This window comes from Amphiprion ocellaris, chromosome 2 (genome assembly GCF_022539595.1).
Source record: "Amphiprion ocellaris isolate individual 3 ecotype Okinawa chromosome 2, ASM2253959v1, whole genome shotgun sequence".
Taxonomy (NCBI): Eukaryota; Metazoa; Chordata; class Actinopteri; family Pomacentridae; genus Amphiprion; species Amphiprion ocellaris.
The window spans coordinates 25407548-25421041 of NC_072767.1; the positions used below are offsets into that span (position 1 = coordinate 25407548).

The window sequence follows — 13494 nt, forward strand, 5'->3', positions numbered from 1 at the left end:
CAATGTTTAGGAGGTCAAAATAGCATTCAGGTTGCATTGCAATGAGATAATTAGTGTTATTTACTCCATGTGTCAGTTGTTTTATTGCTGTGACTGAATCTATTTGTTGGAGTCACAATATTTAATTCAGCCCGACAAGACAGCAATGTAAAGAAGAGAAATGCTTTGTTTATCCTGAGAGGCCTGGATGTACTGTCTCTGCATAGTACTACGTTAACTGCTGTTTGAAACTCACCAGCAGTGGGTTGTTTGTAGCAATCAGAGAAACATTAGTGATCACAGAGCAGGAAAATCACAGCAAGAAGAAAAGATGAGGAGTGTTTTTTCACTGTGGAGTTTAAGAGGATGAAAAGTGGTAAAGAGGGAGCAAGTTTTTCAACGCAGAAAGACACCGGAGTTCAAAAGAAACCTCATCAGTGTTAATAATAAGCGTGAATAAAGATATAGAATCTGATGGGAAAAAAAGTCAGACATTCACATTTCATCTTACCCATCACTGTGTGGGCAGCCTTATTTCACTGAGACTTCACTGTGAGTGAGGGATGGAAAATGCAATGCTGCCTCTGTGTGGTGTTGAGGGTTAACTACTCAAATGTGCTCTTCATGTCCCCTGGGAAATAACTGGCTGACTGATGGATGAAATGCCACTTTAAATAAGATGAAAGTGGTTTTATATGATTTAGACGACATTAATGCAGAATTATTGTTGTCGAAGGAGGGAACCTTTAGTTATTCTTAACTGTTAAGTGAGTCAACCCGCAACAATGCAATGGAGCATTTTCTGATATATATATATATATATATATATATATATATATATATATATATATATATATATATATATATATATATATATATATATATATATATATATATATCAATACTGTAATTTAACACCGTAGCAGATTTGGAAAGTTGGATTTTTCTCTTCCGGTGTATAAAGTGACATGAAATTTGAGCACTTAAGTGAAGCTGTACTTTCAATTTGTAAAGTGAATGAAAAGTATCGTCTTATAACTGCTCTGTTGTGTTTTTTAACCGTGAATTTACAGCTTACAGGGAGCTCAGTATTCCGACTGATGCAGCACATGTGGTTGATGATTTAAGGCAACTGGCCAAACCCACGTGGTTCACATAAACAGCTGCATGGTGTCGACAGGGGCTTTGTACTGCTACCGCATAATACATGCAGCATTTTGTGTGTATCTGTGTGTGCGTGCGTGCGCGTGTGTGAAATTGTCGATAATTCCTACTTCTTTTAACATGTAAAGTTAAATATCCACGTGGAAATAAAAGCTTCTTGGTAAATTCAGATTTTTCAAGCACTGAATTGAAAGAGGACCCAAAAAATGCCTATATTGATTATTTTATTAATTTATTTATATATGTAGACAACTTGTAGTTTGTTTCGTGCGGTAATAAATTCCACGCCTCCTGTATGTAGGCGATGCGCAGGCACGATGTGAAAATGCTAACTTATGATTGGCTGACAGTGTCATGTGGGCGGGTCCGCGTGTGCGCGCAGAGCAGGGGAGTAAGGAGCGCGTCTTCGTCTAATCTGTCTTTCTGTCCAATGTCCCACCGAGTAGGCACAGCCACGTGCATGCAGTAGCTGTTTTGTTACTTGTCTTCAAACGTCCAGGTCCCCGTGTTTCACTGAAACACACCACAGCAGCACCATGGTGAAGTTAGCAAAGGTAAGCCACAATGTCTGTTTTTTTTTATTGTTTAATCGCGTGTGTGCACGCGCCTGTGGTAGAAATAAAGCTGTGTTTACGCATGAGGCCTCCACGCAAAAGCGGCTGCGTGTGCGAGAAAATGGAGAAGCCAACAGGAATGGAAAATGTCTGTTCCTGTGCGACAAAAAGTGCATAGTTTTCTTAAAATTATGACGTTTCTTTAAGAGTTCGCTCGGTCGAGAAGCGTGCTTAAATCGCTCCGCACTAATCGTTTCTTCTCGGCCGGAGAGCAGCCATGTTTTTGCGCTTGGCTCCCAGGCCTGCTCCTCTAACGCTAAATTAAAACTTAAGATGGCATTCATGCGCGATCTCGACTTTAAGCATGAAGTTTAGCAATACAAAGAAGACGAGACTTGAAATATCCCATGAAGCCTTCCCAGTAATACGGACATTTATTAGATAATAGTCCAACCAGATGTCTGCGCATCGTGTTAGCTTGATTTGTTTCCCGTTAGCATTAGCACGACCCCAAATTTAGAGTTGACGCATCTTTCTTTTCATTTGTAAGCGCATTAACGCTGTGTTGTATTTACCGCAATCAACCATAACATTGTAAATCTCAATTTAAAGATTTACTTTGCGGTAGCTACTCGGCATAGTTAAAAATTTAACCGCAAACGGTAAAATTAGCCAACATGCTAGCTGGCCGACCCCTTAAGCTCCACGTGGGTTGTGCGCCTGCTCGGAGTGACACACGAGGTGAGCAACCAAAACCGAGAAAACACATTAGCATACACAGGCAGCTATCACTAAAGAGCTTCCTGGTACACCGACTCAGTTATTTTGTAGATTGATTAAATCACTAATGTCGATAGAGGTGGAGGCTTTTGTGTCTTTAACTCTAAAGAATCGCATGATGTGTCGGCAAACATGGTAACGTGCATATATGCCTCGAGTACCTTGATTGCACATACTTCCTACTCAGCTAGCCTGAGGTTTTGATTATTGGAGGCAGTAAGGTGGCTTTAATATTTTTTTCCTGAAATTATTTTGCAGGCAGCAAATAATCAAGCAAGTCAGAAGAAAAAGGCACCTCCACCCCCTAAAGAAGTGGAGGAGGAATCTAGTGAAGAGGACAGCAGTGATGAGGAAGAGGAGGTACAGTCCTTTCCAATTTGTCATATTTTTGCATTTTTGTGTGCATTTGTGAATGTTTAAAGTAGTTTACAAAGTAGACTCAAATGGGTCCTAATTCATTTACATTGCAGGCCCCTCCCCCTAAAGTGGTGAAGAAAGCCACACCAGCTAAAGCAACCCCAGTTGTTAAAAATGGTACTGCTGCCAAAAAAGCAGAAAGCGAAGATGATGATGACGACGAAGATGATTCTGGTAAATAAACAAAAAATATGCATGAATCGTTTGTTTTTATGTAATTTGAGTGTCACGTGTTTCATATTTTGAACCAGTAGGATTTGTACTACCGCTGAGTTTGGTCATATCAACCTAAATTTATTTGCATATGTTCTCTTTTTAAGTGCACATGAGTAGACATAGACATAATAAAATGTTAAATCCAGAAAACTTTGAATGCATTCGGCATTGGTCAGATACAATGGATGTGCAGCAAGTGTAGAGACATAATATCTGCTGTAAGTCGTGCAGACTTTTGTTGCATTGATGTCTTCACATATTGCATGGAAGAGATGTAGTAGTCTAAATTCAGATTCAGAAAACTTTATTTGTCCCCAGGGAGCAATTCATCCCACACAGTGAGATATAGTGATTTTTATTTTAGAAAACAGAAAGTTAAGTGGGACAAGGCACATTGTAACAAAGAAATTCTTATTGATTCAACATCATTGCACTCAAATTGAACCTAGAATTGTGTAAAAGGGTTTCATGACTTGTCAATCATCTGCAGAGGAGTCTTCTGAAGAGGAGGCTCCCCCACCAAAGAAGACGCCTGCAAAGGCAACACCAGCTAAACCCGCAGCAGCTAAGGCAGCCCCCGCAAAGGCAGAGGAATCTGATGATGACGACGATGATGAAGATGATGGTAAGTTCTGTTATGCAGGGTAGACAACCAAAACAGATCTTGTTAAAACTTGATTTATTTGTGAACCTAGCATTTTCTTTTAACTATGGCAAGTCACAAGAGTTAATGACAGAATGTGAATATGTCCACACACCCTCCATTTCTTGGCATACATGTAGTTGTTTAGTACTCATGTGTGTTATGTACGGAGGAAAAACAAATGCAGCGCTATGTCTTCGGTACCGGTGTGTCTTCTATCGTCTGCCGGTTCTATCCTCAATCGCTGTTACATTCTTGTTTTGTAGCTTTTGGTGGAGTCCAGAGGTTTAGTCTTGAGCTACCACAATTAAAATTGATGATTTTCATGTGTTTTCTGTTTAGATGAGTCAGAAGAAGAGGCCCCACCACCCAAGAAAGCAGCCAAGCCAGCAGCTAAACCTGCCGCCAAGGCCCAACCTGCAAAGGAGTCTTCTGATGAAGACGACGATGATGATGATGATTCAGAAGAGGAGGCCCCACCCCCCAAGAAAGCTGCTCCAGCTAAACCAGCTGCAAAGTCTGCAGCAAAAGTCAAGCCTGCTAAAGAAGAATCGTCTGATGAGGATGACGACGATGATGAAGAAGATGGTGAGACAAAGCCTTCAGTTTTTATTGGTGATAGAAAGTCACTGAAGTTAGTGGCTTTGAAACTTTAGTTACAGCAGCGTGATGATCAACAAGGGACTTAATACTGATCATGTATGATGTCACCTTTTTATGTATCTGACACAGGTTAACTGAAAGTGGTCTCATAATGGAATTTGGTCTCAGTAGTAATCAGACTTGTGTTTTGGCTTTTCAGACTCTGAAGAGGAGATGGACACCACTCCTGCCCCAGCAGTCGCCAAGGCAAAGAAAGCAGGCATGGTTAAGGCCAAGGAAGAGTCGGAGGAGGAGGATGATGATGATGATGATGACGACGACGACGATGAGGATGACGACGAAGAAGATGGTGAGTTTTACTGATGTAAAAATGTTGTGTTTACGGTTTAAAACCCTTTAATTTATTAAGTGGAGAAGTTAATATTTGGACAACTAAAACTTTGGTAGTGGACGAGGTGAAAAAGCCGGAGTGTAAAATGACAAATGCTAAATATGTGAACATTCCAAATTTTAAATCCTTGCGCCTATTTTCAACACTTCATTGAATGTTATTGCACTTTCTCAGGGTTAGCTTTCTGTGTACCTCAGTCTATCATCACTCTCTTCCAAATTTTCTTCTGCATTTGCTGACTGACTTTAATACTAGAAAACTTTCTGAACAGATGCCCCAGTGACACCTGGAAAGAGGAAGGCAGAGACCAAGAAAGACACACCTCCAGCCAAGAAAGCAAAGTCAGAAGGAGAAGGTAAGAATAAATGCATTGGCCCATTAATCCAGTTTCAACATTTTATGATGATCAACAGGGGACTTAATACTGATGTGTGATGTCACCTTTATTATTCTGAATTTGTCTGGCATAATTGTGTATGATTAATGCAGTTCTTCAGACATAATAAAACTGAGTTGAAATGTGTTCCCCTTTGCCAGGATTCTGTCTCTTTGTTGGAAATTTGAACTCCAACAAAGACTTTGATGAGATCAAAGCATCACTGAGAAAGTTCTTCACCAAGAATGACCTTGAGGTCGTCGATGTCCGGTTAGGAGGATCAAAGTAAGTACTCAATGTTTTGTTAGTTGTTTTTTTTAAATCACATTCATATCTTTGACTGTATATACTGGTGATCAGTGTTTGTTAGTAATGCATGGGTATGTGTGTAAAATGAGTGCATCACAAGCTGGCCTTCCTTTGATTCAAGGATTATTCTATTACCAGTACTTTGTTGTGGTTACAGTAGATGCATTACCTGAAATTTCTGATCTTTTTAATTGCGTTTGTGGTGATAGCAATACAGTGTTGCCTCTGAATTTATCCAAGAAATTGGATCCAGGTATAGTTAATGGAAAAATAATGAAGTCACTAAGAGTCAATTGTTGTATTCAATTGTTAACTCAATACTTCAGTTGTTTTGGTTTTGGGAACATAATTAAAAAAAAAAAAACTTTAAATGATCTGAAGATGCAACCTAGGACATTGTTTTTAAAGCTCCGATTTATGGAAATTGAAGCAAGAATCCTAATAGGTCTTTTGTGACTTACCCAATAGAAAGTTTGGTTATGTGGACTTTGGATCTGAAGAGGACCTGCAGAAGGCACTGGAGCTCAACGGCAAGAAGGTTATGGGTCAGGAGGTCAAACTGGACAGAGCCCGAAGCAAAGAAGGCTCACAGGATGGCAGGAAAGGTACAATACAAAACAATAAAGATGTTTTTCAAGAGATGGAAAAGAAGTTGTTCCCAATACCCATGCTGACTTTGCCTTATGTTCCACAGAGAGGGATGCACGGACACTGTTTGTAAAGAACCTTCCCTTCTCTGCAACGGCTGATGACCTGAAAGAAGTCTTTGAGGATGCTGTTGACGTCAGGCTACCTCAGGGCCAGAATGGTTCAAACAGAGGGTAAGCCCGCTAACCGACAGGCTAGAGTTGCTCAGCACTTTTTAATCACAATTATGCTATGGCTCTACCTATTTAGTGGAATGCAGTATAGCTACCAAACAGGCAAATCTGGCAAGGATTTAGCAATATTCAAGTCTGGTTGTAGACATGAAATCTTTTCTCTTTTTTGCAGCATTGCCTACATCGAATTCAAAACTGAGGCTGAAGCAGAGAAGATGTTGGAGGAGGCCCAGGGAGCTGATGTACAGGGGAGGTCCATAATGATTGACTTTGTTGGAGAAAAGAGCCAGAAAGGAGCCAAAGTGGCAGGTAAACATCTAAGACAATATTGTATAGCCGTGAGTCTGGTATTGGTAGTTTAACTGTTTAACATGTGCAGTTAGTCACACTGCTTATTGCATTTCTGTTTACACAATTATGTTTGCTGAGCAGTGACACTTAGCTTTATAACAGTGCAGCTTGATGAGTGACTCCATCACTCACTGAAACATTTTAGTCACTTCTTTCTTTTAAAGGTCAGTAATTTTTTATATAGCATAGTTTTTTGTTTTTTTTTTAAGTATTATCCTAGTAGTGACTGGTATTCACGTCATGTTGAAATATGCCTCTTTGTGAACAACAAGATAGCCAAGGAAAGAGCCCCTTAAATTTATTTGTCTAACTTATTTCCTTTCTGTTTTTCTTCTTGCAGCGTCAGGAGCAGTCAATAAAACGCTGGTAGTGAATAATCTTGCATTCAGTGCTACTGAGGAAGTGTTACAGTCTACATTTGAGAAGGCAGTCTCTATAAGAATTCCACAGAAAGATGGCAGGCCCAAAGGGTGAGTAATTGCGTGGTACCTGTATTGACTAATAAAATGTCACCTTTAAGTCCAAAGAGAACGTAACATTCTTCTATAGTTTTGCCTTTTTCATCCCTAAGTCAGAAGTAACATGTCAAAATTGTGCCCCTTCTCATGAGCTCCTCTTAATCTTACCCATGGTTTTGCATGGATTCGCACGAGAAGCAGAGCCATTGCGCAGTTAGAACAGGCCTGCCCTACCTTCATGTGGGTGTTGTTTATGTCTGCTGTGCAACAAGTAGAATACCTTGTTTGGTAAATAATAGTTGAAGTTAAACGTTTAAATAATAAAGTATAGTTGATTTGTTTTTGTAATTGTTTGTGCTTCTGTGAATAAGTATGTTGACAATGTTATGCTTCTGTCCTTAGTTTTGCTTTTATAGAGTTTGAGAGCAACGATGATGCTAAGGAAGCTCTGGAAAACCTCAATAACACAGAAATTGAAGGCCGGTCAATCCGACTGGAGTACAGCCAGAACAGCGGTGGAAGAGATGGGGGCAGGGGAAACTCGGGTATGTCTGTAAACGAGGTTGATGTGAAACCGATTAGTTGTGTTATCTGAAATTCACTTAACCAGATGTGATGAAAATTTGACTTCCTGACACTCTGTGACGATTCAAAGATAGTCAAGTCCTGATCTGGTCTAAGCATGAGGCTTCAGCGTGCTGAAGCATTTCTACTTATAATGATCATTAGATAAGATATTACATTTTATTGATGGTTTTTCTTTTCATACCAGGTCCAACAAAAACCCTCTTTGTCAAGGGTCTGTCTGAGGACACTACAGATCAGACCCTTAAGGATTCCTTTGAGGGTGCTGTAGCAGCCAGGATAGTTACAGACAGAGACACAGGGTCCTCAAAAGGGTAAGTTTCGAGAGGTGCAAATACTCCTCTTGTTAAGTCTTCTCGTGAGCACCGCTCTGTCTAACAGTGACAGTGTATGGATTCGCATGAGAAGTAGAGCAAACTCGCAGTTAAACAGGCAGCTACCTTAGTGGGAGTTGCCCATGTCTGATGTGAAACACAATAATATGGAATGAGCTTAAATTTTGTAGAAATATATTGATACTGACTCAGTTTACATATCAAAGGTTTTACGATGATAGTTTGACAATTTTGGCTGCAGGACCTAGTACTGATGGGGGAAATTCAGATGTTTAGGTGTTAAAAATCAATTGTTTCCATGATTCTTTAAGTGAGGTATAATTAACCCGTGTTGCTCTGCAGCTTTGGCTTTGTGGACTTTGACAATGAGGATGACTGCAAGGCAGCGAAGGAGGCAATGGAGGATGGCGAGATCGATGGCAGCAAAGTGACCCTGGACTATGCCAAGCCCAAGGGTGAAGGCGGCTTCCGTGGAGGTCGTGGTGGCGGCTTTGGAGGCGGCTTTGGTGGCCGTGGTGGTGGCAGAGGAGGCCGGGGCGGTTTCGGAGGCCGTGGTGGCTTCGGCGGAAGAGGAGGCGGAAGGGGCGGTCCTCGTGGAGGTGGACGCGGAGGTGGACGTGGTGGTTTTGGAGGTAAGGATTTATCTAGTTAGAAAAAAGTTTTAACCGTGCTGTAATGGTGTAATAAAATGTTTAGAACATGCCATGAATGAAATAAGCAAGTCAGTGCCATGACTAACCAGTATTTTTCTTCAGAATCTGTTTTGATTGCACATATTTATGGTTGAATTACTAAAATGTTACAACATGCTGTTGTGTAGTAAAGAGTATTGTTAGTGCTTCAGTTGAAGGCAAGTAGGCATGTTGAAGCTGCAGGCAGTGGAAATGGAATTGAAGACCAATTTGCATAATTGTAGATCTGTGCATACTAAAGTATGCAAATATGTAGAATTACACTGAAGCAGTTGAAAGCTTAAGTAATTATATTCATGGCAAAACCTCTGAATATCAAATTTTTATAAACAGGTGAGTTTAGGGGGTTAATTAATGCTAGAAACAGGAGTTTAACTGCATGGTGTGTTTGAGCAGTAAGAAATAAGATTTTGGACTAATGAGAACTTGGCAATACCTGGACAAAGTGAGGGTTGGTAAAATAAATGTGATAATGCTAACCAGTAAACTAAGCTGCTTTTTTTTCCATTTAAGGTGGAAGAGGTGGAGGATTTGGAGCCAAACCCCAGGGGAAGAAAATTAAGTTTGATGACTAAAGCCTTAGTCTATTTTATTTTTTTGAATGGACTCTGGTTTCATCAATTTTCAGAGCTTTTGGACATTCCAGAAAGCGTCATTGGTATATATTTAACTGTTAATGGGCATTTTAGCCCTTTATTTAGACCCCTCAAACCTTCCACATCCTTCTGTGCCAGAATGGTACTTTGACCTTTTCAGCTTAAGTGCTACGTGTGAGTAATGAATGTCCCGAATGCAAACCTGCACCTCTTGCCCTTGACAGCTTACTTGCTTTTCTGAAGGAGAAAAATGGAATGGGTCTGGCAAACAAGTTTGCTGTGAAAATATGCTCGTCTTGTCAGATACATTGTGTAAATTTAAAACAGTTTGTATGATTCATTTTACCTTTTGTAAAAAAAAAAAATACACCTGTATCCATGTTTTTGTTTTTACTTTGTCATTTAGTTTGCTTTAGATGCCAAGTTTTACTGTAATGTGCAAAGCATATTTTGATAGATTTGAGCCCATGCTCAAACGAGTTGGGTGTTTAGGATTATGGCAAATATGTTTGTGTCTGTTTGTTCGGTAGGACACAGTCAATCTTTAAGTTCAGGATGGAAGACCTCTAATCTATGTAACATAAAATATTTGTAGTGCATTGACTAATTTTTCTCCCATCAAGATTTTCACGTGAATAAATAAAACCTTGTAGGTGGTGATTTTTAAATGTCTGTCCTGATTATACTTAATCAGTCTGAGGCATTGATAAGAATCAGCAGAGTCCCACTGGCTTGAAGTATGATATGGAACTGTCAGGGAACAGTTCAAACAAAGAAGACATTTTGATAAGTTCTTATTGCTTTTGAAACATTACAACATCCCCACCATGAAGTCTACTGATATGCAACTTGTTGAAGTCTACTTTTATGTTGAAAGTAGTTTGTAATGGTGTTCAGGTCAGTGGCCTTGGATTGGAATGGACAGATTTTTAAAAACCTGCCATAAAATTTCTTAAACTTATAAATTCTGGAATAGATGGAAGATTTTCATTTTAGCCAGAAACTGAAGTATAACCAGAACCTAGTAACTATGCCAATTCTTCAAAATGACATTGGATTGGCTCAAGATGATGCATTCTGGAGTAGCAGTTCTCTGTTTGGGAATATATAATGCAATATAGGCTACTAGCCATGTAAGTAACAGAACAGCCAATGGAAAGAGAGAGGAATAAGTCTAATTGAAATTACATGAAACATTCCCTTATTTTTTCCCGTCTCACCAACCGTGAGTCCTGATTTGACAAATACATCACTGTTATTTCGAATGCGTCCTACATCATAAAAAGGCAGAATGTTCAAAGCTTTCAGTGTGTTTTTTGGAGGGACTAATGTTTTGAAACTGCTTTTAGGAGGAAGATTTTAAGTCTGGGTTTTCTAGGATATTGCCGCTGATATTGGTATTTATAGTTTGGAGGATTCTATTTTTTCCTTTTTTTTCCTTAATTGAAAGGCTTAACAGAGAGCCTGATATCTATATTAACTAACAATTAGGTGAAAAGTAAAATTTCTAACATTTACTATATCACACACATTGCATTGTTAGACCAATTTTACAGCCTTATTACATTTTATTACTTAAATCCACCCCTCGGCTAGAATCAAAATAATCCCTAATAATGCTTTATTTGAATCACAAAGTTTTGACTTGCACACATTTGGGGATTGATCCAGATCGAAGCCACGAATGGATTCATGATCTAAACTGGTTACAGAATCATTTTTTCTTGTTTGAAAAACAACCTATTTTTCTGATCCAATCCAATAGCTGAGATCTGATCAGGTTACTTGTTACTAATAGGGACCTTGTTTTGGTTCATGAAAAGGCTTCATCACTCTTACATAAACTGAAATAACTTATGGATGGCAAACCCTGTTTTCCACCTGGGGGCAGTCTTCATCAGGCTGCCTTTTTGTGGGAAGACAATGACCTCTGTTCTCCAAGACTCCAGACTTCACTGTTCACTTTCAGAGACTAGACAGGCGCATGTATGAGAAGTTGCTGAGGGCTGTCTACAAGGGAGCGGGGTTCATATTTCACGTTATGAATAAGAATGTCTAAGGGCAAAGGTTGTCTTTTTTTTGTCTATCTGGTGTGAAGAATCTCAACTGAGGAGTTTATTTGTGTCCTGTATGGCAGCTTACATAAAAGGATTTATTTTTTTGTGCATTCTTACTGTTATGTAATGCAGCAGACCTGCCAGCTGCCATTATCGATACCATATTAAAGTGTTGAGTTACAGGGATAGGGAAGTTTAATTCAGCTCTATTGAATCACTTGAAGTCTTTTACATGTCATTATGTGTTTCATCCCCTGAATCCTCACAAATCTTGGTGATAATACATAGTCCAGTGAAGCTCAAGTCCTGAGGTGGCCAGTGACATTTGGATGCCACCTGAACAGGGAGCTCTGCTTACTAAGGCCTACCTGTAAGCAATTGATGATACTCACACTGCAGCGATCATTAGATAAGCTCCTAACTGTCATTATGACTTTACAAAGCAATCTCCCAGGGCAGACTGTTCATAAAAATGAGATCCTTACCTCAGAAATGCAGGTTTTCCTATTCATGTCTCGCAACTCTCACAGGAAAATTGTGCAAGCATAGGTGTCAACTATAACTGCATTAAATGTCACATAAGAGCTCTCTCATAGACCTTAAAATACATCTGTCTTTAATAATGAACTACAGGCAGCTGAGAGAATTTTCTTTTCAACCGTGCCTGACTCAGTAGCTCAGTTTGTTGATGGGCGAAGCAACTCAAGCGTTTCATGACAGAGCTGCAACACTCAAGTGTGTCTTTAAACCTTGTCAATTTATTTTAACCTATTTCATATTGAGCTGGTGAGAATTTATTTCACTAACATCACCTGAGAGCCTGTAGCACCTGTCTGCGTGTGCTGCTACTAACACAATTTTTACTATGGGAGACATTTTTGTAATAATAAAATGACAGTAAAATTTGTAGTTAATAAAATTGTATATTTAAAATGCATGGATAATATATTTGAATAGCAATGGACTACAAAGCGGAGATAACACAAGGCAAAATATGACTGCTTGTACCATTTTTTCAGTTACAATGGTTACTAATGTTAACAATGTTGGTCTAGCATCTTGGAAAGCAAACCTTTACTGACACTAATTAGTACTGACATACACTGATGTTGATGGGAATGGGATGTTTTGGAGTAAAACAAAGTAGTACACACTGTATTTTGGCCTCATGATGGCGCTAAAGACAGAAAATCAAAATCACCACAATTCATCCTCCGAGGACCATTTCACAACAATCCCCCTAGTAGTCATTAAATAACTAATATATCGACCTCATGGTGGCGCTGGAGGAAAAGTCAACTGTGACGCTAATGATGCAGATCAAGTGTGATGAATTTGCTCTTGGTGCTAAAATAGATAAATGTGACCATCAATCATATCAGCACCTTAAAAATAATTCTCACCATCAGCTTAACTGGTCAAATTTGCTTTGGCATACAAGGAAATGAAGTCCAGTAGTTTACACTTACACTGAGTGCCATTGATAAATGTACAGAAACCAAGGAAAACAAAGCAAGCATTTAGCAGTTATGTTCCGACAAGTAGATCTAAAATGATATTAATGCTATAATATAATATGTAACGAACAAACTGTTAGTGTAAACTGTGATGTGGTGTTGACACACTTAGTCTGATCCTAAACTGAGTCTGAACTCTTCCTGCTGTCTGATTTGTCACTCGTAGGAGGACGCTGTGCGATCTGATAAACGCCGACCCTGAATCTGGACAGGTCTGTGTTGTCAGTGACACCAGTGGACAGGGGACAGCAGTATGTTGTCATCTGACGTCTCTGCTAGCTGAACAGGGATCTTTGTTCGTGAAGGTGCCTGGGCGGGAGGCACTGATGATGGCACCACTGAATACCTCCATTTAGAGATTTGTTGCCCCCCGCCTTGAACAGTGGCAGAGGTCATGCCAGCTTGTCTCTGCGGCGTTATGTCAGCCGTCTCGAATGACCTGCGTGCCTCTTTTTCTGGGTTCACCTTTGAGTGGTGATTTCATGTAGACGTAGCATTTTTTTCCTCCTGCTTTCTTGCTGTTTTTGAAGGAGAAGACAATGAAGAAGTTCTAAAAGGATATACATTTAATAGCATGGTAATGGTTAATACAGGAAGCAATGGAGGAGAGCTGATATCTTACCCCCAACTTCCATGTTTTTGACTTGTAA

General features: G+C 39.6%; 1 protein-coding gene and 2 non-coding genes across 4 annotated transcripts; all 3 read left to right on the plus strand.

Annotated features, from left to right (window-relative positions):
- The first annotated feature begins 1539 nt into the window (after positions 1 to 1539).
- Positions 1540 to 9938, plus strand: ncl (nucleolin). 2 transcript variants are annotated; one of them, XM_023279722.3, is made up of 16 exons: positions 1540 to 1697; positions 2736 to 2837; positions 2948 to 3068; positions 3601 to 3735; positions 4096 to 4341; positions 4556 to 4705; positions 5019 to 5102; positions 5285 to 5408; positions 5901 to 6037; positions 6127 to 6253; positions 6426 to 6562; positions 6945 to 7074; positions 7465 to 7607; positions 7835 to 7961; positions 8325 to 8614; positions 9188 to 9938. In XM_023279722.3, the coding sequence occupies exons 1-16, from the start codon at positions 1680 to 1682 to the stop codon at positions 9247 to 9249; spliced, it is 2133 nt and encodes a 710-aa protein (XP_023135490.2). In that variant the 5' UTR covers positions 1540 to 1679; the 3' UTR covers positions 9250 to 9938. The 2 variants fall into 2 exon arrangements, with proteins under 2 accessions (XP_023135490.2, XP_054872072.1); XM_055016097.1 differs by having other exon boundaries at positions 4105 to 4341.
- Positions 3869 to 4008, plus strand: LOC111574905 (small nucleolar RNA SNORA57). The gene has a single exon (XR_002746677.1). It is a non-coding gene; the product is annotated as a small nucleolar RNA SNORA57 (small nucleolar RNA).
- Positions 7998 to 8124, plus strand: LOC111574904 (small nucleolar RNA SNORA75). Its single transcript, XR_002746676.1, has one exon. It is a non-coding gene; the product is annotated as a small nucleolar RNA SNORA75 (small nucleolar RNA).
- Positions 9939 to 13494: the final 3556 nt, after the last annotated feature.